The sequence below is a fragment of the Hemitrygon akajei genome, chromosome 8, assembly GCF_048418815.1.
Source record: "Hemitrygon akajei chromosome 8, sHemAka1.3, whole genome shotgun sequence".
Classification (NCBI taxonomy): domain Eukaryota; kingdom Metazoa; phylum Chordata; class Chondrichthyes; order Myliobatiformes; family Dasyatidae; genus Hemitrygon; species Hemitrygon akajei.
Window position 1 is genome coordinate 133,442,954 of NC_133131.1, and position 20,956 is coordinate 133,463,909.

Here is a 20,956-nt window from a genome sequence, read left to right on the forward strand (position 1 = left end):
CCATTAAGTGTTTAACAAAGCAAAAAAAACCCACAAGAAATAGGATTAGGACATTCAGCTCCTGAAGCTAGCTCTGCCAGTCAAATGGATCCATGGCTGATCTTCCTCGACAATCTTTTTCCTGCCTATCATTAGATTCCTTTCATATACCACAATAAATTAACCTCTAACTTGTATGCAGTAAGCAAGTATTCTATCAGTGTAGAGAATTCCGGGGGTTCATCACACTTTGAATGAAATAATTTCTCCTCATTCAATCCTACATGGTCTTCCCCTTATTCTCAGTTTGAATATCCCATTTCTAGACTACCTGTACCTGGGCATTTACTCTGGCTAGTCCATGAGGAAATATCTATGAAAATATAAAAAAAACTGTGCAAAGTATAAAATATAAAAACAAAGTGCCATGAAAACTCAGCAGATGAGCCTGCATCGTTAGGAAGAGAAAAGCTTTAGAGGTCAAAGGCTCTGTCAGAATTTTTGAGTTTTTATGTTTTAACATGGTCACACTTCATTTTCTAAACTCTTGAAAACACAGGCAGAAACCACTCGATCCCTCCTCATCCTCAGGCCTACTGCCTCTGGAATCAATCTGATGTATCTTTACTGCACTCCCTCTGCAATAAATACATTCCTTATTGAGTAAGGAGACCAAAACTGTAATTGTTTGGTCTCATTAGAGCCAATATAATTTCAGTCAGACAACTTTCACGTACAAAAATGCCCACAAAAAACTGTTATGCTTGAAATTGTCTGAATATCTAAATCTTAATGAAACTTGGTCAAAGTTCGGTTTTAGTGTAAATGGATGAATACATCATTCAGGTCATGTTCTCTTCTCAATTCTACCATTGGGCAGGGGATCTAGGAGCCTTGAGTCCCACACCAGCAGGTTCAGGACCTTGAGTCCCTACAAACATTAGGCTCCTGAACCAGCAAGGATAACTTCAGTCATCACAGTGCTAATCAGACTCCACAACCAATGGACGCAATTGCAGAGGCTCTGCAGCTCCTGTTCTCAGTAATATTTTTTAAACTTTTTATTATTTGCATGATTTATCTTCTTTTGCACATTGGTTGTTAGTCTTTGTTATTTATAGATTTCCATAAATTCTATTGTATTTCTTTATTTTCCAGTAAATGTCTGCAAGAAAATGAAACTGAAGGTAGTATTTGTATATGTACTTTGATAATAAGTTCACTTTAAAGTTGGGGAACTGACCAAGTGTCCTAGGATGGTTTCTCGACCATTGTTTTTCTCTCTCCTCTCTTTGTATCTAGGTATTATTATCACTGTAGTTTATCTGTAAGTGGTCTGTGTGCTGGAAAATACTATCTATAGTAGTTCAGTCTCCAGAAGGCACAGAGAGCTCCAACGCACATAATATAATAGATATCTCTTCTAATGCTGAAGTAATCTATTGCTCTGATGAATCACTTATGTGGTGTTATCTTGAATTTTTTTGCTGCTTCCTGCCATATCTCCCACCAGTGTGATTCTACACAGGTCCAAATCGTTATTATTGGTATGTTGATGAACTTATAACTCTGTGCTATCTCAAATGGAAATAACTTTACAATTTCTATGCTACTTCCGTGAATATCTTCTGGTTTTCTGTGGAGCTCTAGATCAGTAAGTATGCATGATTTCAGAGCTTTTTGCTGTCAGTAGTACTGTTGTTCTCTAATATTTGGTGCTTGTAAATGTTCAACATTATCTTCCTCACTGACAATTTCTTTAGCTGCAAAGACTATTTCTATTCATCTTAAAAATGTCTTTTAATTAAAGATAAAGTGCAGAATAGTCCTTTCTGGCCCTTTGAGCTGCACTGCCCAACAATCCCCGAGAACCCTAATTTGACCCTAACCTAATCACAGGACAATTATAATGACCAATTAACCTACCTGTTATGTCTTTGGGCCGAGGGTAAAAACTTTTGAGGACCTGGAAAACTCACACACATTCCATGGGGAGGGTGTCCAGAGACTCCTTGGAGAGAACGCAGAGATTGAACTCCAAAAGCTGTAATTGTGTGGGTAACTACATCGCTGCTTGTAAGTGCATTAGAAACTATATTAGTAGTGGATATGTCCAAGTCTATCAACGGGTAAAGCCCTCCCCATTACTGAGCACATCTGCATGGAGCATTGTTACAGGAAGGCAGCATCTATTGTCTGGGTCTCCCACACCCAGGTCATGTTCTCTTTATACTGCTGCCATCGGGAAGAAGATACAGGGGCCTCAGGACTCACACCACCAGGTTCAGGAACAGTTATTAACCCTCAACCATCAGGCTCCTGATACAGAAGGGGTAACTTTACTCAACTTCATTTGCCCCATCACTGAACTGTTCTTACAACTTGTCGACTCATTTTCAAGGATTCTTCATTGTTCTAGATATTTATTTCTAATTTATTATAATTTTTTTTAAAATTTGAATTTGCCAGTTTATTGTCCTTTACACATTGGTTGGCTGCCCTGTTGGTCTGGTCTTTCATTGATTCAAAATGGTTATTGGATTTATTGAATATGCCTGCAAGAAAATGAATCTCAGAGTTGTATATGGTGACGTCTATGTATTTTGTAATAAATTTACTTTGAGCTTTCATGTGAAGGATTCTCGTGCTCAGGTATATGTACCGAGATTCTCTGTTTACCCTGTTAGTAGTTGAAGAGCAGTTTTATCCAATTTCTTGCTAAAATAGTGATGCTGTACTATGAGAGTTTCTCTACCATCAGCTCCATCACCTGATCCTCTTTAATGTTCCTGTGTTCCATGTTTAGGGCTGCCGTTTTCTTCTTTTCTATCACTTGTCACGATCTGCTCAGACTTGTCTACTCGATGTATAGCCAGAAAGTCTCTGACACCTGATGTCAATTACTTTCACTGACGGTGAAGTCTTCTGTTTGTAGATGGTGTCATGCAGTTAGAGTCTGTGAAGTCTGCAGCTCCCTTGGTCAGTGCCATCAATCAGCAGCTTCCAGGTGCTGTGAAGAGCTTTTTCAAACTGCTCTTTTTCTTTTGCTGCCGAAGCCAATACCTGTTCGTTGGTTTTAACTTGACAGTGGTCTATGGTCCAGAACCAGAATCAGGTTTATTATCACTAATAAATGTCATAACGTTTGTTGAAGTATATAAAATTATGAGACACATAGATGGGGTAGATAGTCTTTTCCCAAGGTGGAAATATAAAATAGTGGAGGGCAGAGGTTTAAGGTGAGAGTGGGAGAATTTAAAGAAGATTTACATAGCAATTTATTTAAACATAATAGTAGGTACTGGAATGTGCTGCCAGTGGAGTTTGTTGAAGCAGATGCGATAGCAACATTTAAAAAGGCATATGAGCAGGCTGGGAATAGAGGAATATGCACTGTGTATAGACTGACATGACTAGTGTAGATTGACAGGCAAACATGCAGAACCAAGAGCCATGTTCTAAAAGAACAACTCTTCCAAAAGTTCCTTTAAACCCCTAAGTAACAGAATGAAACTGACGAACTCCTCTTGCAAACTACATTTTACATTTTTCTTTTATCTTTTATCTCGTTAATTCAAGGTCAGGACTTCACCAAATTTCTCTCATGATTTTTTAATGTTCCTTTCTCTGTATTCTTTTCTAACCCTTATTCCCTCACTGAGCTGAAATCAAGATTTATTATTTCATATTCCTCAGTTCTTGTTTGCTTGTAATAACCTACAGAATTTTAAAACACAAACTTATCCTTTTATTATTGCTTCCTGATCTATTCTTTGATTTGGTTTTATCAAATGCAAAGTTGCTTTGTGTTTTGATCCTTGCCCTTATACTTTGATCTCTCAAACTAACACACTCAGAATCATAATCTGGTAGTCGGGGGTTGCCAGTCAGAAGATGTAACTATTTGTGATGAGACTGTCAAATTACCAAATTACGTTGTACATTCAAGCATGGAAGTCTGAATAAGTGTCCATTACAGAACCTGCTGGACAAGCAATTTTTCAGAATGGTTAGCTTGCTTTCTCAGTTTTATAGATCTGACAGTGTGGGATGTCTCTATTCTAAATTATAATGAGCTTTTTCAGGTGGAGACTGACGTAGTCAAGTGTGATTTTGAGAACTAAGAGTGGAAGGAAATTGTGATTTTTTTTTCTTCTTGTCCGTTTATCCCGTGTTTCTAGTTTAAGAAGGGGAGATTTAAGTAAAACAGGGAACAATAGACCAGCTCATCCGATTTCAACAATAGAGCAGGTGCTGGAATCTATTATTAAGTAAAAGAACACTGAAAAACGAAGAGCAGAGTTGGTCGAATCAGTATGAATTTACAAAAGGAATATTGTGTTTGGTTAAATCACTGGGAACTTTTGTGCTTGTAATTAGCAGAAATGATGTGGATAAACCAGCTGATGTTATGTATGTGGACTTTATTAGACGCTACACAAAATAGTAGCACATGGTATTCAGTGTAATTCGTCGTGATGAATTGAGGTTTTGTTCACAACTGAAAGAAAGAAGAAATGGATCATTTTCATAATGGGAGACTGAGCGCAATCTAACAGAACTCTTCGCAATCCATAGCTCTGATTTAGTTGAGGAAACAAGTGGTCCAGAGCCTATCCAGGAAGCACATGGTGGCAACAGAGGGACTGTAGGAAAGTTTTGCCAGACTGTTTGCCAGGATGGTGGCGTTGTGTTGGGAGAGATAAGCAGGTTGGATCTATACTCTGTTGAGTTTAAAAAGAGTGAAATCTAATTTAATGATCTGATTGAAAGGTGGCTTGTTATTAAGATGGCAAGGGAATGGAAGCTTATACAGTTATTGTAAGAAAATGCTGTTGATCTAAAAGACCTCCCATGAATGATCTTACTGAGTGGTAGAGCAGGCAAGAGGGGTTTATCCTCTGCTGCTGCTTTTGTTGTTTATGTTGCTTTGTTTCCCTGAATACTAGAGATAGCGATCCCTAATGAGTGCTGTTAGTAACAGTGGAGTTTGTCCAGTTTGGAACAATGGAGGCTGAGACCTTGAACATACTCAAAGCTGAGATTGATAGATTTTTCATCAGTAAATGAATAATTGTGGGACAAGGGTAGGAATATGAATTCAGGGAAAATTGGATCAGCTATGACCTTTTGGAATAGTGGAACAGCTTTAGAGGCTGGATGACCTCCTGCTTTTTTTTAATGGTTTTATTGCTTTTTTATTAGCTTAGAGATGAATAATTTCAGATAGCCCCACAGGATTTTACATGTCTTAACAAATTTCTGGTTCATAACTCAGCTGAAAGGCAGGATCATAAATGGTGCAGTACTTTCTCAGAGGGGTCCGGATCTGACATTCTGGAATACTTGCTGAAACTTTGAAGGGGACTTTGACCCTGTAATCCCTGACTTGGAATGCAAACACTTGAGATACGGATGATGTGGATTGTAATGGACATTGCAAGTGGGAATATATCTACTTGATCTTCCAAGTGCAAGGCGCAAATGCTGTTAGATTACTTGTATTCCTGTCAGAATAATGACCCTCAATCCAACATCAGAAGAAAGTTCTTCACAAGAGCAACATATGTCTATCCGTGGCTTTTCCCCAGGAAAAGAAAAGATTGCACATTAATAATCTCAAACAAGCATAGGGACCAAAGATGGAGTTAACGTTAGGACATAAGGCAGAAATGGCCTCTTAAAGACCTAAGAGCACTTTCTTTCTGAATAGAAATGGGAACAGGGGTTAAAAACAGAAATTGTTGCATGACATAATGAGCCTGGAAGACTGTAAAATGTTTATTTACAAACACAGAAAATTATCCAGTTTACTTTGAGTATATGAAGCAGAGGTCTAAGAGTCCATGGCGGGGCAGAGAATTTGAAACGTTTGGTTAGCTGCAAGTTCAGCATGGAACTTGAAGATTGGGATGTATTTAGGAGGTTGGTTACCAAGTTTGCATTTCAGTGGAGGGAACTACATCATGAGCAACAAATGCATAATATCTTCAAATTGGTTAAAAAAAAGCTTAAGGAAGACACCTGTGAAGTTGTGATGGAGCACTGGGAATGGAGGGGAAGGAGGTGGTCTAGGGCTGATGTGTATTATTACAGTTCCAGGAAGGGGCTGAGCATGGTTTGACAAAAAAATGATCAGAAACTTGTGAAAGAAATACATATGATCCCCAAATGCAAAGGAAATAAATAGCAAGAACATACAGGCATGTTTGGAGAGAAAACCTGGGATATTCTTTTATGTTTGTATTCTGTTTACTTTTTTTTAGATCATGGGAAATCAAACTTGCGTGTAACCTCATCAGATGACGCTGAGCGCATTAAACCAAAGGAAACGCTTGCTAATGGAAATAACCGGGCCTCAAGTACTAAACTTGCTCGGAACATCCCACGACGGCACACTGTAGGTGGAGCTCGCAGCTCCAAAGAAATATTGGGAATGCAACCATCGGAAATGGACAGGAAAAGAGAGGCTTTCCTGGAGCACCTGAAGCAGAAGTATCCCCACCATGCAACTGCCATTATGGGGCAACAGGAACGACTCAGAGATCAGGTATGAGAGCCTTGACCCAAGCCTTGTCACTTACTGATTTGACTTTCTTCAGCTCTCTTCCAGAAGGCATTGCCTGCTTGTGTATGATGCTATTTCTCTCAATAGTCTCAATAGTTATGGCTTTTCTGTCATGGGGGGCAGGGGGAGAGAATGACAGCTGTCTGCTTACCAAGTAAATTTTTCAACAGAAAGCCCTGAAGTCACAGTCCAATATCCAAATAATGCGGGTGTTCATAGTATTCAAAATCAGATAACCCACTACATGGTGGTCAGTTCAACTTAAAGCTGAGAGGTAAATTACGCACAATGATGGAGACTTGAGAGCAATGCCATTTTTCTGCTTAGAAAGTGTTTGATACACAATTGGTACCTGCTGTCAGAGGGGTTGATGGATTCAGATAGATGCTATGTTTAAAAGCATTTAGACAGACATTTAAATAGGCAAAGCATAGAAGTATATTGACCTGGATTAGGCAAGTGGGATGAGTGCAATAAGGTCTGAAGTGTGGAAGGTGAACTCGTATCCAAGACAGAACGGATAAGAAGCCATAATAAGTGATAATGGTTCTCCTATAATTATATCCTTGTTAACAAAATGTCTTTTCAGAGCAAGCTGCTCATTCTGCTTTGAAACTATTGGTATTTCATGACTGTACTATTGTAGTGTAGATAAACCTGTCCATACTTTGATGTGGAGAGGATTTGTTATTTGAGCTGGATACTTTAGGAATAACTAGATAAATGCTTGCAGTGGAGGAAGGATAAAACCATGGATTTGGAACTGCATTTGTTCTGAATTCCTGGACATTAGCTAGTTCAAGCATGTTGGCTTAAATTGTTTTTTCATCTCTGATGAATCCTGACCCATCAATGATTCTTCTATGTGAATTCTGCAGCATAAAGGCTACACATTCTTGCCCTTTAGAAATACCATTTACTTCCCTGTTTTCCATTCCAAAATCAACATTTTCAGAAGTGCTCAAATTCAAGCCAAGTTTATTATGGTGTGAATCTAAAATAGAATAATTTCTTAGTTTAGGTGGTTTGAGTACAAATATTGAGGTTTAATTTTCTTTTCCCTTCACTGAATATCTACTGCTCTTGCAGTGTGCATATACGAAGCTTTGCAGTGAGTTAAACACTTTCTCAAAAATCACCTGGGAAAGAAGCTTCCTTCAAAGTTTATAATACTTGTGAAACCGCAGAAAGATAAGTTCAATATGTATTAAATTCAATGCACAATCGTCACATGTCTGAATATACTAATATTGTCGATTATTCTCATAATCAGTGTTAAGCAAGGTAATACATACATGCCACACTGCATAACTATGTAAGTAACTGAGTAAGAGTAAAATTGTGGCATAACAATAACTGATAAACATAATACTTTTTCAAAGTATATCTCCTAAATGTTTAATGATATACCAAAACTTATGACTGTCATATATTGCTGTCTTAAGGGCAAGTAAAGAGCAGATAGAGATGGATGTTGTTATGTGTTGTAACTCCAAAATATAAAACGAATTGAAAGAAAACTCGGAACCAGGAAATGCTTGTGCTTATTTTCGTTTTACTTCAATTGTGATTGTACAATAATGTATGCCATTCATGTACTTTTACTGTAATGAATTACGTAAACAAGAAAGAATGTTTACTCTGACAATCCATTTGCAATATTACTCAAATATTACTGAAATATAAAATACATACTTCTCCCTGCTTAGTAATAAACTCTATCTCAATACAGAATGCATCTTAACTTACTGTGTATATATAGACAACCACAGCAGAGTCAGTTTCAAAATGGCCCATTCAGGCCTAAACATTTAATCGCTATGGCGGGTTTCTTACTCTTGTGGGATAATGTTCTTCCTGACCAGGGAAGTCACTCTGTTTGGCAGGTGAGATTTGTGGCTGTGAAACAATCTCAGGTTCTGGGGCCTCCTCCGTGTTGGTTGTAGGAGATAACTCTGAGACGGAAGTAAGTGGTTCTGACAGCTCTGGACACTCTGCTCTCCTCAACTGATCGATGTGTCATCTCCAGAAGACATCAGATGCAACCTCCACTCTGTAGGAGAGTGGTCCAGTTCTGTCTTTTATCATTCCAACTACCCACTTTTGATCACCTCTGCTTGTCCAGGAGTGAAACATTAAACCTCCTTGTTTGAGGAGCCCTCAGTTTGTCCCAGCTGTTTGTCGTGCATTCTCCTTCTGAGGATGGTTTGAGCAGATCCAAGCGTGAGCGCAATGGATGACCCAGCATGCTTGGTTGTGGAGTGTAGTGCATTGTGATATGTAAGAAGGAAATTGGTGAGTTTCTAATTCAGTGTTATGGTAGTGTGTCCGCTGACATTGCTGACAGTGCATTCTTTAGATTCTGGACAAACCTTTCTGTCAAACCATTTGCAGCTGGCTGGTGGGTGCTGATTTAATATGTCTTATTCCATTCATTTTCAGGAATGATTGAAAATCGTTCACAACAAACTGTGGTCCATTGTCACTGACTACGGTAATTGTTCTTGAACACCAGTCCTCACAGAACGGAAACAGGCCATCTCAGCCCTTCTAGTCCGTGCCGAACACTTACTCTCACCTAGTCCCACTGGCCCGCACTTAGCCCATAACCTCCAATCCTTTCCTGTCCATATACCTATCCAATTTTACTTTAAATGACAATACTGAACCTGCCTCTACCACTTCTACTGGAAGCTCATTCCACACAGCTACCACTCTCTGAGTAAAGAAATTCTCCCTCGTGTTACCCTTAAACTTTTGCCCCCTAACTCTCAAATGATGTTCTCTTGTTTGAATCTCCCTTACTCTCAATGGAAAAAGCCTATCCACATCAACTCTATCTATCCCCCTCATAATTTTAAATACCTCTATCAAGTCCCCCCTCAACTTCTACACTCTAAAGAATAAAGACCTAGCTTTTTCAACCTTTCCCTAACTTAGGTGCTGAAACCGAGGTAACATTCTAGTAAATCTTCTCTGTACTCTCTATATTTTGTTGACATCTTTCCTATAATTCTGTGACCAGAACTGTACACAATACTCCAAATTCGGCCTTACCAATGCCTTGTACAATTTTAACATTACATCCCAACTCCTATACCCAATGCTCTGATTTATAAAGGCCAGCATACCAAAAGCTTTCTTAACCACCCTATCCACATGAGATTCCACCTTCAGGGAACTATGCACCATTATTCCTAGATCACTTTGTTCTACTGCATTCTTCAATGCCCTACCATTTACCATGTATGTCCTATTTTGATTATTCCTACCAAAATGTAACACCTCACACTTATCAGCATTAAACTCCATCTGCCATTGTTCAGCCCACTCTTCCAACTGGCCTAAATCTCTCTGCAAGCTTTGAAAACCTACTTCATTATCCACAATGCCACCTACCTTAGTATCATCTGCATACTTACTAATCCAATTTACCACCCCATCATCCAGATCATTAATGTATATGACAAACAACATTGGACCCAGTACAGATCCCTGAGGCACACCACTAGTCACCAGCCTCCAACCTGGCAAACAGTTATCCACCACTACTCTCTGGCATCTCCCATCCAGCCACTGTTGAATCCATTTTACTACTTCAATATTAATACCTAACGATTGAACTTTCCTAACTAACCTTCTTTGTGGAACCTTGTCAAAGGCCTTACTGAAGTCCATATAGACAACATCCACTGCTTTACCCTCGTCAACTTTCCTTGTAACCTCTTCAAAAAATTCAATAAGATTTGTCAAACATGACCTTCCACGTACAAATCCATGCTGACTGTTCCTAATCAGACCCTGTCTATCCAGATATTTATATATACCATCTCTAAGAATACTTTCCATTAATTTACCCACCACTGACGTCAAACTTACAGGCCTATAATTGCTAGGTTTACTCTTAGAACCCTTTTTAAACAATGGAACCACATGAGCAATACGCCAATCCTCTGGCACCATTCCCGTTTCTAATGACATTTGTAATATTTTTGTCAGAACCCCTGCTATTTCTACACTAACTTCCCTCAAGGTCCTAGGGAATATCCTGTCAGGACCCAGAGATTTATCCACTTTTATATTCCTTAAAAGTGCCAGTACTTCCTCCTCTTTAATCGTCATAGTCTCCATAAGTTCCCTACTTGTTTCCCTTACCTTACACAATTCAATATCCTTCTCCTTAGTGAATACCGATGAAAAGAAATTGTTCAAAATCTCCCCCCTCTTTCAGATCCACGCATAGCTGTCCAGTCTGATTCTCTAAGGGACCAATTTTATCTCTCACTATCCTTTTGCTATTAATATTAACTGTAGAAACCCTTCAGATTTATTTTCACCTTACTTGCCAAAGCAACCTGGTATCTTTTAGCTTTTCTAATTTCTTTCTTAAGATTCTTCTTACATTCTTTATATTCCTCGAGCACCTCATTTACTCCATGCTGCCTATATTTATTGTAGATATCTCTCTTTTTCCTAACCAAGTTTCCAATATCCCTTGAAAACTATGACTCTCTCAAACTTTTAATCTTTCCTTTCAACCTAACAGGAACATAAAGATTCTGTACCCTCAAAATTTCACCTTTAAATGACCTCCATTTCTCTATTACATCCTTCCCATAAAACAAATTGTCCCAATTCACTCCTTCTAAATCCTTTCGCATCTCCTCAAAGTTAACCTTTCTCCAATCAAAAATCTCAACCCTGGGTCCAGTCCTATCCTTCTCCATAATTATATTGAAACTATAATATTGAACAGACCTTGAGAAAAGACTCAACACATCAGCAGTGTGTGAGGCAGTTGTGGAGGCTATTGGGAACATTTCTGGTCTCTTTATAGCTGCATTGGTTACTGCCAGGAAATCTGTGCTCATGAAGGGTCCACGTGAATTCTGTCAGGGGTACTGTCAGGCCATTCCCAGGGATAGAGAGACTCTGCTCTTATCTTCTGGAAGTTCTGGCATTCTGATCAGTGCATGGCAAACTCTGCAATGCAAACCTTTTATTTTGACCATACCTAAATGACCGACACATACAGTAGCTCCTCCAACACTTTAGCTCTCAGCTTGGATGGTGTAGCAACGCTCGATCCCCACGAAAGGCAACCCGGTCAAGGGCAAGTTCAACACAGTGCAGTGCTGGGTGGAATGTGGAAACTAGAGTTTCTGCTGCACGTTCCAGCCATTTTGGGTTACCATGTAGACCTGAGACAGTATGGGGTCTTTTCTGGTTTTTCCTTTCATCATCTCTGCCATATTAGGGAGACTTTCAATTTGTATTAGGTAGAATACAGGTCCACAATCCCTTATACGAAATTCCGAAATCCAAAAAGCTCCGAAAACCGAGGTTTTTATCGTCAACAGCTGACGTCACTCAGGTGTGACATGGCAGCACTAGCAGAGGCCGCCAGATGTCAGTTGGTGGCTCAGCGCTCGTACTGGTTACACATGCATTTTCTGTTCACTGATATTTTTTGTTCACTATTGACTTTGTGTTTAATTTCACTGTGAAAATGTCAAAAAGAGCTGCAGATACCCCTATGGGTAGCAATGAGAAAAAGAGAAGGAAGCATCTATCATTATCAATAACGCAGAAAGTGGAGTTATTGCAGAAGCTTGATCGTGGTGTGTCTGTGCGGCGTCTTGCTGAAGAATATGGTGTTGGAACTACCACTTTATATGATTTAAAGAAACAGAAAGACAAGTTAATGAAGTTTTATAGTGACGGTGATGTTCTAAATTTATTCCAATAAGTCATTTACTATGTGTTTGATTCTGTTCGTTTGAAGCTGCATATTTTTATGTTTTATTGAATGTTTTTGTTGGAAATAAAAAAATTTCTTTTCATTATTCCCTAAACAATACAATATAACAACTATTTACATAGCATTTACATTGTTTTAGGTGTTATAAGTAATCTAGAGATGATTTAAAGTATACGGGAGGAGGTGTGTGGGTCTGGAGCTTCACTGGGTCCTAAAGTCCACCCGCACTGAGACAGGTTAAATAAGGGACTTGAACATATGTGTTTTTTTGGTATCCATGGGTTGGTGGGGGGGGGGGGGGGCGGGTTCCTGGAATCAATAAGGAGGGATTCTGAATTCCGAAATACAACTGGCCCCAGGGATTTCAGATGAGGGATTGTGGACCTGTATGTCAGGAGGAGTGTCCTCTTTTGTAAATCTTTCTCCAGGGGTAAATTGGGCAATCAAACAGCATTTTTATGATTAGTTGTCTTCTTGAATTCGATCATGTATTGTGCCCACATGAAACAGAGCCCATCTCTGCATTTGAGCTGCTACTGTTTAGTGGAGCACCCTTCTGTTGAATGGAAATGGACACTAGTGGTTGATGATCAGTAATGAGGGTAAACCCTCTCCCATAGGTACTGGCTGAAATGGTTTACACCCCAAACCAGATTCAAGGCCTCTCTGTCAAACTGTGTGTAAGTTTTCTGTGCAGTGGTAAGGGAACGTGATAGAAATAAGAGTGCACTTACATCACTCATAACATGTGATGTGAATACACATATACCATCAGGTGAGGCATCATAGGCCAGCTTCACTGGATGATGTGGATTAGAATGTGTGAATATAGTGTCTGATGTCACCTTTTCCTTTACTTTTTGGAGAGCTACCTCACACTGCTTTGTCTGTTACCATTTCTTCTCGATCTGCAGTAATGAGTTCAAGGTGTGGAGCACAGTACCCTGGTGTGGCAGGGAAGTGTTGTTATAATAGAGAAAAAGCCTACAACTGAGACATCCTTTGGCCTTGGGGCATCCACCACTGCTTGAATTTTCTCAGCACACTTGTGAAATCCATGTGTGTCAATGGTATGACCACAGTAAGTGATGCTTGGTTTAAAGAATTTATGTGTGTTGAATCATGCTCTAAGTCCATAATCTTCTAATCTTTTTAACACAGCCTTGAGATTTTAGAGGTGCTCCTTGTAATCCTGACTGGAAACAAAGATGTCATCTAGATAACACTGTGTGCCTGGGTAGCCTTGCAGCACCTGGTCCATAACTCTCTGCCAGACTGCAGGTGCTTCTCTAAAATATGCTTATTGTATATAAAGCCCTTTGTGAGTGTTTATGGTGAAAAACATTTTGGACTCTTTTTCCATCTCCATCTGTAGGTAGGCCTTAGCTAAGTCCACTTTCCTGAAGTGGTTTCATCCAGAAAAGTTTGAAGATATCCTTCATCATGGACAGAGAATGATGATCTATTTTCAGTACTTGATTGATGGTGACCTTAAAATCACCACAGATTGTAACAGACCCATTCTTCTTGGCTATCGGGATCACTGGCATTGTCCATGGGCTCAACTTAACCTTGGAAAGAATTCCTTCAGCCTCCAAGCGATCTAGCTCACTGGCTACTTTATCACACATGGTATAAGGAACTGGACAGGCTTTGTAAAACTTGGGAGTGGCAATTTCATTTAATATTATTTTACCATTGATAGAGTATGTTTGAGTTTTCCCAATGCCATCCTTGAACACTGCAAGATCCAGTACCTTTCTTAATTCAATTATAGTTGACTCTAATGCAGGGCATGTGGCATGCAAATAGTGGATGGATCTCCAATCAAGTTGTAGTTGTCTCAGCCACTTGTGTCCCCACAATGCTGGCCCTCCTGTTTTTACCACGTACAAATCCATTTGCTTAAAAATACTGCTCTTTTTGTTCAGTATACAACATCCAGTTATCTCTTCAGAAATCAAACATGTCTATCTTTCTGATGTAGCCAGCTATTTCTGCCCTTTTTAAAAATTTATGATTATCATATGATACTTACTGTTTATTAACCTGTGCACTCATCAGTTTTCTGCCAATTTTTAAGCTCAAGCATCTTGACTCAAGTTTGTTTAAAACATCCTCATCACCGCTATCAAGAGAAAATCTGCAGATGCTGGAAATCCAAGCAACACACACAAAATGCTGGAGGAACTCAACAGGTCAGGTAGCATCTATAGAAAAGAGTTCAGTCAACGTTTTGGGCCGAGACTCTTTGCCAGTCCTGTATTTACAATGCTGCTCAAATATCACTGCAATGTTAAATACACAACAGATGTCTTTCCTCTGTGTTTCAAGTTCAATCCAAATTAAGCCGTGTAGGAAATAGTATAAAAACAGCTTAGGAAGAGATGTTCATATGAATTGCATACAAAATGGAAGCCAGAACAGAATATGTTTGCCAAAAAATTGTCTGTCTTAGCTTTAATATTAGCAAAATTTAGAAAAGTTAGATAAATTCCTGAACAAGAATAGATTCTGGTCAATTAACCACAAGAGCCAAGGTTTGAGGTTTTTGCACAGAAGTAGAGATTTGCAGCTCCAGCAGTCCTGATTTGACTTGACCTTGACCTTGGCTGTAGTCTGTAGTATAAAGTGTGCATATTTTCCCCATGGTTGTGTGGGTTTTGCTTTGTGCTCCAGATTTCCCAGTGGAAATATTCTATAACCATGTATCTTCTTGAGTATGGTGGCCTTTGCCTTTGATCTGAGATGTGTGAGAGCAGGGTGGGATTGAAGAAGCATTTCTGAGCTACATGGAGTCCAAACCAAAAAGAGAAGTTTCATGATGCATAGAAAACAAAAGTTGAGGAGTAGAAATGGAGATCAGAATCAGTTTTATTATCACCGGCATGTGTCGTGAAATTTGTTAACATAGCAGCAGCAGTTCAATGCAATGCAAGATAATATAGAAATAAATAACAGTAAATATATATGTATATTGAATAGCTTAAAAATGCAAAAACATTAATTATACATTTTTTTAAAAAAAGTGAAGTAGTGTTCATGGGTTCAATGTCCATTCAGAATCGTACGGCAGAGGGGAAGAAGTTGCTCCTGAATCGCTGAGTGTGTGCCGCCTTCTTGATGGTAACAATGACAAGAGGGCACGTGCTGGGTGATGGGAGGGAGAAAAACATATGTGAAGTATAAGTTTTAAACAAGTTACTTGGATCTTGATTTCTTTTTTTCTTAGAGGATAAGATTTTACATATATGGAGTCAGTTTTAAGCATCTGAGAAGTTATTCCGCATATTTAATACTTTGCAGGCACTTCAATAAATGCAGCTGAATGTGTCATCCTTAGTTTTGCTTTAAGCCATTTTATGATGTAAATCCACACTTTCATGTATCCTAAACTCATTTGGTTACTATCCCACATCACATATGAATTAGCAGTATATCACTGCATCAAATTGCGGATTTCTAAGTATAATTATGCGAGTATAGCTCTGCAGTAAGACAAACCCTGTAATCCTGATAGCATTAATATTATTCTTACGTGTTGGCACGTGGCCAAGTGGTTAATGCATTGGTCTAGTGATCTGAAGGTCACTGGTTCGAGCCTCAGCTGAGGCAGCGTGTTGTGTCCTTGAGCAAGGCATTTAACCACACATTGCTCTGTGACAACACCAGTGCCAAGCTGTATCGGCCTAGTGCCCTTCCCTTGGTGATGTGGAGAAGGAAGACTTGCAGCATGGGCAACTGCCAGTCTCCCATACAACCCTGCCCAGGCCTGCGTCCTGGAAACTTCCCAAGGCGCAAATCCATGATCTCTGGAGACTAATGCATGCCTATTTCTATTTATTCTTATAGCAATATTCAGGCCATCAGGATGGCTTCCAACAGCCAAATCTGAAGCCAGCATATCATAAGCATGGTTACCACTAATAGGCGTATGACTGGCAGTCCCTGATTTCTGCATCTACTGTTTCACTAACTAGACTTTTTCTCCCATCTTCTGATCTTCTGCTCAGAAACTCTAGATTTTGACAGAATTTCTCTTCCACCCCCTGGATATGTAATGCTTGTTCGTCCACAGAGCAAACAAACTTCAAAAACCAAAAGGCAGCTGTCGAGTACTCAACAGGGAGTGAAGTCTATGAAAATGCTTTTTAATATGCTGGTTGCAGGCTTTTGGGTCTGCTAATTTACTAAAACAAAACCAGTTGAACTTTATGCACATCTGTGAGATTTTAACCCAAATTTTTCATATTATGTGAAAGGAGCAGGAGTTCTTAAGAAGATTTGAAGACAGGAAGACTTATTTCTAGACCTCTTCCGGTCAAGGAACAAACATAACATTTGTTGAGTCAAAGAGATAGTTGACATTTCAGGATGAGACCCTGCACCAGGTCTGAGAGTGAAGAGGGAGGAGATCCAGTATAAAAGAAAAATAATGATAAGGAAGGGGAAGAAAGAGGCAGGTAGGTGATACTGTAGGTAGAACAAGGTGAGCTGAGGCAGAGGGATATGGAGCCAAGGCGCGAAGAAAGGAAAATTGAGAAAAATCTGGTGATAGGAAAAATTAAAGAGAACAGATCAGGCAGGTGGAGCCAGTTGGAGGCAGGGAAGGTGCAAGGTAAAGACAGAGGTTGGATGATGTTACATGGTCCTCACGAAGGGTCTCGGCCCGAAACGTCAGTTCTATATTTCTCTCCGTAGATGCTGCCTGACCTGCAGAATCTCTCCAGCATTTAGTATCTGTTACTCTGGACTTCCACCACCTGTAGAATCTTTTGTGTTAATGATGATACATGGAATGAGATTAGGGAGAGTTGATGGGCAGATGAAACCAGATAGGGGAAGAGAGTAAAGGTGGGCCAAGGGAGAAGAAACTCAGGTATGAGTTTATGAGTGATGGGCAGATGGAGCCAGGTTGGGAGGGACTGTGTGGGGAGGATGGCTGAGGGTTGAAAAAGTGAACCGAGAGATAGTAAATCTAGGTGGACTATTAAGAGTGGGAAACAGACGCAAGATGTGGGTTACTTAAAACTGGAGAATTCAGTGATCAAGTTATTAAGTTGTAGGCTACCCAAGCAGAATATGAGAAGCTGTTCCAAAGCCATCCCTTTACTTCCACAGCTGCTGCTCGAGTTCTTCCAGCAGTTTGGCTTTTGCTCCAAATTCTGGCATCTGCAGTCTCTTGTACCTCTAATCCACCTTACTGTGCTGGCTTGGAATTGTCCATCATGCAGACTCTGCCACTGGGGTCGAGAACAAAGAAACCCAGCAAGAGGCCCTCAGCGAGTGTAGGGAGGGTAGTGTGGCATAGATAGGTCACAGGAAGGGGGGCCGGGTGCAATGTATTACGCATCCTGCTTCTTTGGTGCGGGCTTGCGTAGATGAAGAGGATTAAACAATCTATGACGTATATGTCAAGCTCAAGGCCCGCGGGCCAAATCCGGCCCGTGGTGGAATTATCTTTGGCCCGCGAGATAATATCTAATTACTATTAAAGCTTGCCCCAGTAATCAAAGCGCCTATGGCGTATGATATGACTAATGCTGAGTTTATTCAGGTACCAGGTTTTCAGGGTTTTTAGTGTTTATTCGGCAGTCTTCTTCATAAGAAATGGAATTTGTAAAGTGAAACACTTTGTAGTTATAGCAGAGACTGAGACACATGAGAGCAGGCTGAAAAAACGGAGGCAACGAAAGCTGCGTTCGCACGCGTCCGACTGATCCGGCCCGCATGAAGCTGCATTTTACTCAATCCAGCCCGTGACCTAAAATGAGTTTGACACCCCTGATCTATGATCTGTTTCCAAGCATGAGGGAAGCCTTGAAGCAATTAACGACCTTGGAATCTAGAGTGGGTAATGAGATTGCAGCATTAATGCTGGAGCTGTCTCCCAAATGTAAAACTTATGTAATTTAATTAAATGGTCCAATATGAAAAGGAGCTCTGGTGCAGCCAAGGATAAGATTTGCAGTGCAGTTTTCTATTCCTCTCTGTGGGGTGGCTAAAATATTTGCCCCCCCCCCCCCAGCAACATCTTAATCCAGATTCGCAGCATGGAGTGGGAAACAGTGGCTGTGTTCCGGGTTCCGGGCTGTCATTCCATAGAACAAGTGTGTTGAAGAACCATGTACTGTGAAAAGTCAGATGGCAAAAGAATTGTATATCTAATGGGTAGTCCTGGGTCCGGTGGTACATCATTGAAGAGAGTACAACCGAACCATGAAGGCCTGGGTCCCAGGGTAGAAAGGATATCTTGTCAAAGGCAAGGATAATTAAAGCCTGCTTGTAGTGCCAGATTCAGCCGTCCAAATCCACTAATAGGTCCCTATTTTCACATTTCAGAGCACATGTGGCTGAAAACTGGCAGCTCTGATCAGATATGTCAGCAAAGCCCAGTGCTGTCTGGTCCATTAACTTACATTGTTTAATTAAGGAGTTCTTTCAAAAAGGTACAGCTGCTATATGGCATGTTTGTACCATTTATTATCTAGAATGTATTGACTGTTCCTAACTGCCCTTGTGGTAGTTAAAAAGGTGAGCCACTGCAGACCACATGCTTGATGGTACTCCAAGAACAGTGAGCTTCCAGATTTTAAGCAGGAAACCAAGGCTTTTACTGGAAGAGTTATCGACAAAAATGATCCCAATCACCAGAAGAGAGCATTCCCATTTCTGACCAAATCATAGAAAGAACATCATTGATAAAATAGAGGCAGATGTTCAGGACCCCAAGACACTGCCAGGAGAACTCCCAACACCAATATTACAAAACTTCACCTCCAGCAAACTGCACTAGTTCTGAGTCCAGCTTGTGAAGAGACTTTGAACTCTTATATTGATATTTCTCAGCAGCAAGCATGGTTAAATGTTGCGTTAGTGTAATCTCATTTTACTTCTGAATTTCAGCTGTATGCCCATTGGATTGAACCAAACTTTATTCTCTTTCATTTCTTCCACATACCCTCTCCATTCTGCTTTAGAAATGTTACCCATTTCTGGCTCAGCTCATGTGCTGTCAAAACCCGCACTTCTCACCCTTATTTAAGGCCATTGTAGTTCTCAGGTGGACATCCTAGAATCCTGCATGACTCAGAGCTAATTTTATATTCTTCTGCCTTCTGTCATCCCAAACCAAATACAATAGACCATATATGACAAACTCAAGGCCCGCGGGCCAAATCCGGCCCGCGGTGGAATTATCTTTGGCCCGCGAGATAATATCTAATTACTATTAAAGCTGGCCCCAATAATCAAAGCGCCTATGGCGTATGATATGGCTAATGCTGAGTTTATTCAGGTACCAGGTTTTCAGGGTTTTTAGTGTTTATTCGGCAGTCTTGCTCGGCAGTCTTCTTCATAAGAAACGGAATTTGTAAAGTGAAACACTTTGTAGTTATAGCAGAGACTGAGACACATGAGAGCAGGCTGAAAAAATGGAGGCAACGAAAGCTGCGTTCGCACGCGTCTAACTGATCCAGCCCGCATGAAGCTGCATTTTGCTCAATCCGGCCCGTGACCTAAAATGAGTTTGACACCCCTGACCTAGACAATAGTCGCAGGAGCAGGCCATTCAGCCCTTTGAGCCAGCACCGCTATTCAATGTGATGCATCCACCCAATTCCGCAGCATACATTGACTCCCTGTCAGTCAGCACCTTCTGTGACATGGGAATATGTCAAAGGCTGGGTATTCAGCAGGCTAGCTTCTGTCATCTTGAAATAGCTCCTTTGAGAAGTTTGTTGTCCTGCTTTAATCTTTCTTGCTGAATCTCTAATTAATAATTTGTTACATTTGTCATCTTCCCTGCCATGGACCTGTGCCAACCTTTAATTTAGTTGTACTTCTGTGTGCGGCTTGAGTTTGTAGCAGTGGTATGGTCTGAGTTGTGATTAGTCTGTGAATTGCTCTTGATCCTTCATGATCTTTGTAGTTCCATATCACAATGGGATGCCCATTTTCTTACTATGACAAAAGTGAAAATGATGTATACATGTAAATTTTAAAGTTAAGGTCTTTACTTACTTGAACCATGTCACAATGTTATGTTTTGTTAAAAGCCAGATGTAATTAAGACAAATTTTTGGTTTATTTTGATATTGCTAATACGCAGGTAGGAGGAAAATAGCCAAATATTAATCTTCCCCAAAGTGTGGTTGACAGATGGAACAATAGGCATTCTATTGTAGTGTAACAGTAGTTGAGTGTGTTGGGTCTCCTGGTGCAGCAAGTGATGTGCTGATAGTAGTTGAGCAGAGATTTCCTCAAACTAGTCTGATTGACGTCCCTGATAAGGACGTGAAAGGTATAACGTAAGCCATTTCAGTTTTGTTTATTGTGACACTCGATGCATCGAGTGCTTGCTTGACATCTGCTTTTGTCAATATGTAAACTGCAGACAAGGTCATGGTGAAGAACTCCTGCACCTCCTCACTGATGGCAGAAATGAGAAAGAGGGCATGTTCTGGATGGGACATAGAGGGAGGGAGGGGGGGGAGAGAGAGAAATATAATCTGAGCCGATATTGTTGGAATAGTTAGTTCTGATACAGAGAAAACAAGTTACCTGAAGATGTGGAATTCAGTACTGAGTCCTATAGGTTTCATTGTGCCCAGGTTGTAGATGAAGTGTTGTTCCCCTAGCTTGCATTT

The 20,956-nt window shown here is 40.2% G+C and overlaps 1 protein-coding gene across 7 annotated transcripts in view; it reads left to right on the forward strand.

Annotated features, from left to right (window-relative positions):
* Positions 1 to 20,956, forward strand: part of LOC140732271 (sickle tail protein) — a 634,545-nt gene that overhangs the window by 314,766 nt on the left and 298,823 nt on the right. For all 7 annotated transcript variants that reach the window (XM_073054676.1, XM_073054677.1, XM_073054678.1 and 4 more), the window contains exon 2: positions 6,246 to 6,529. In XM_073054676.1, the coding sequence (XP_072910777.1) occupies positions 6,246 to 6,529 (284 nt within the window). The remainder of the gene's footprint in view (positions 1 to 6,245; positions 6,530 to 20,956) is intronic.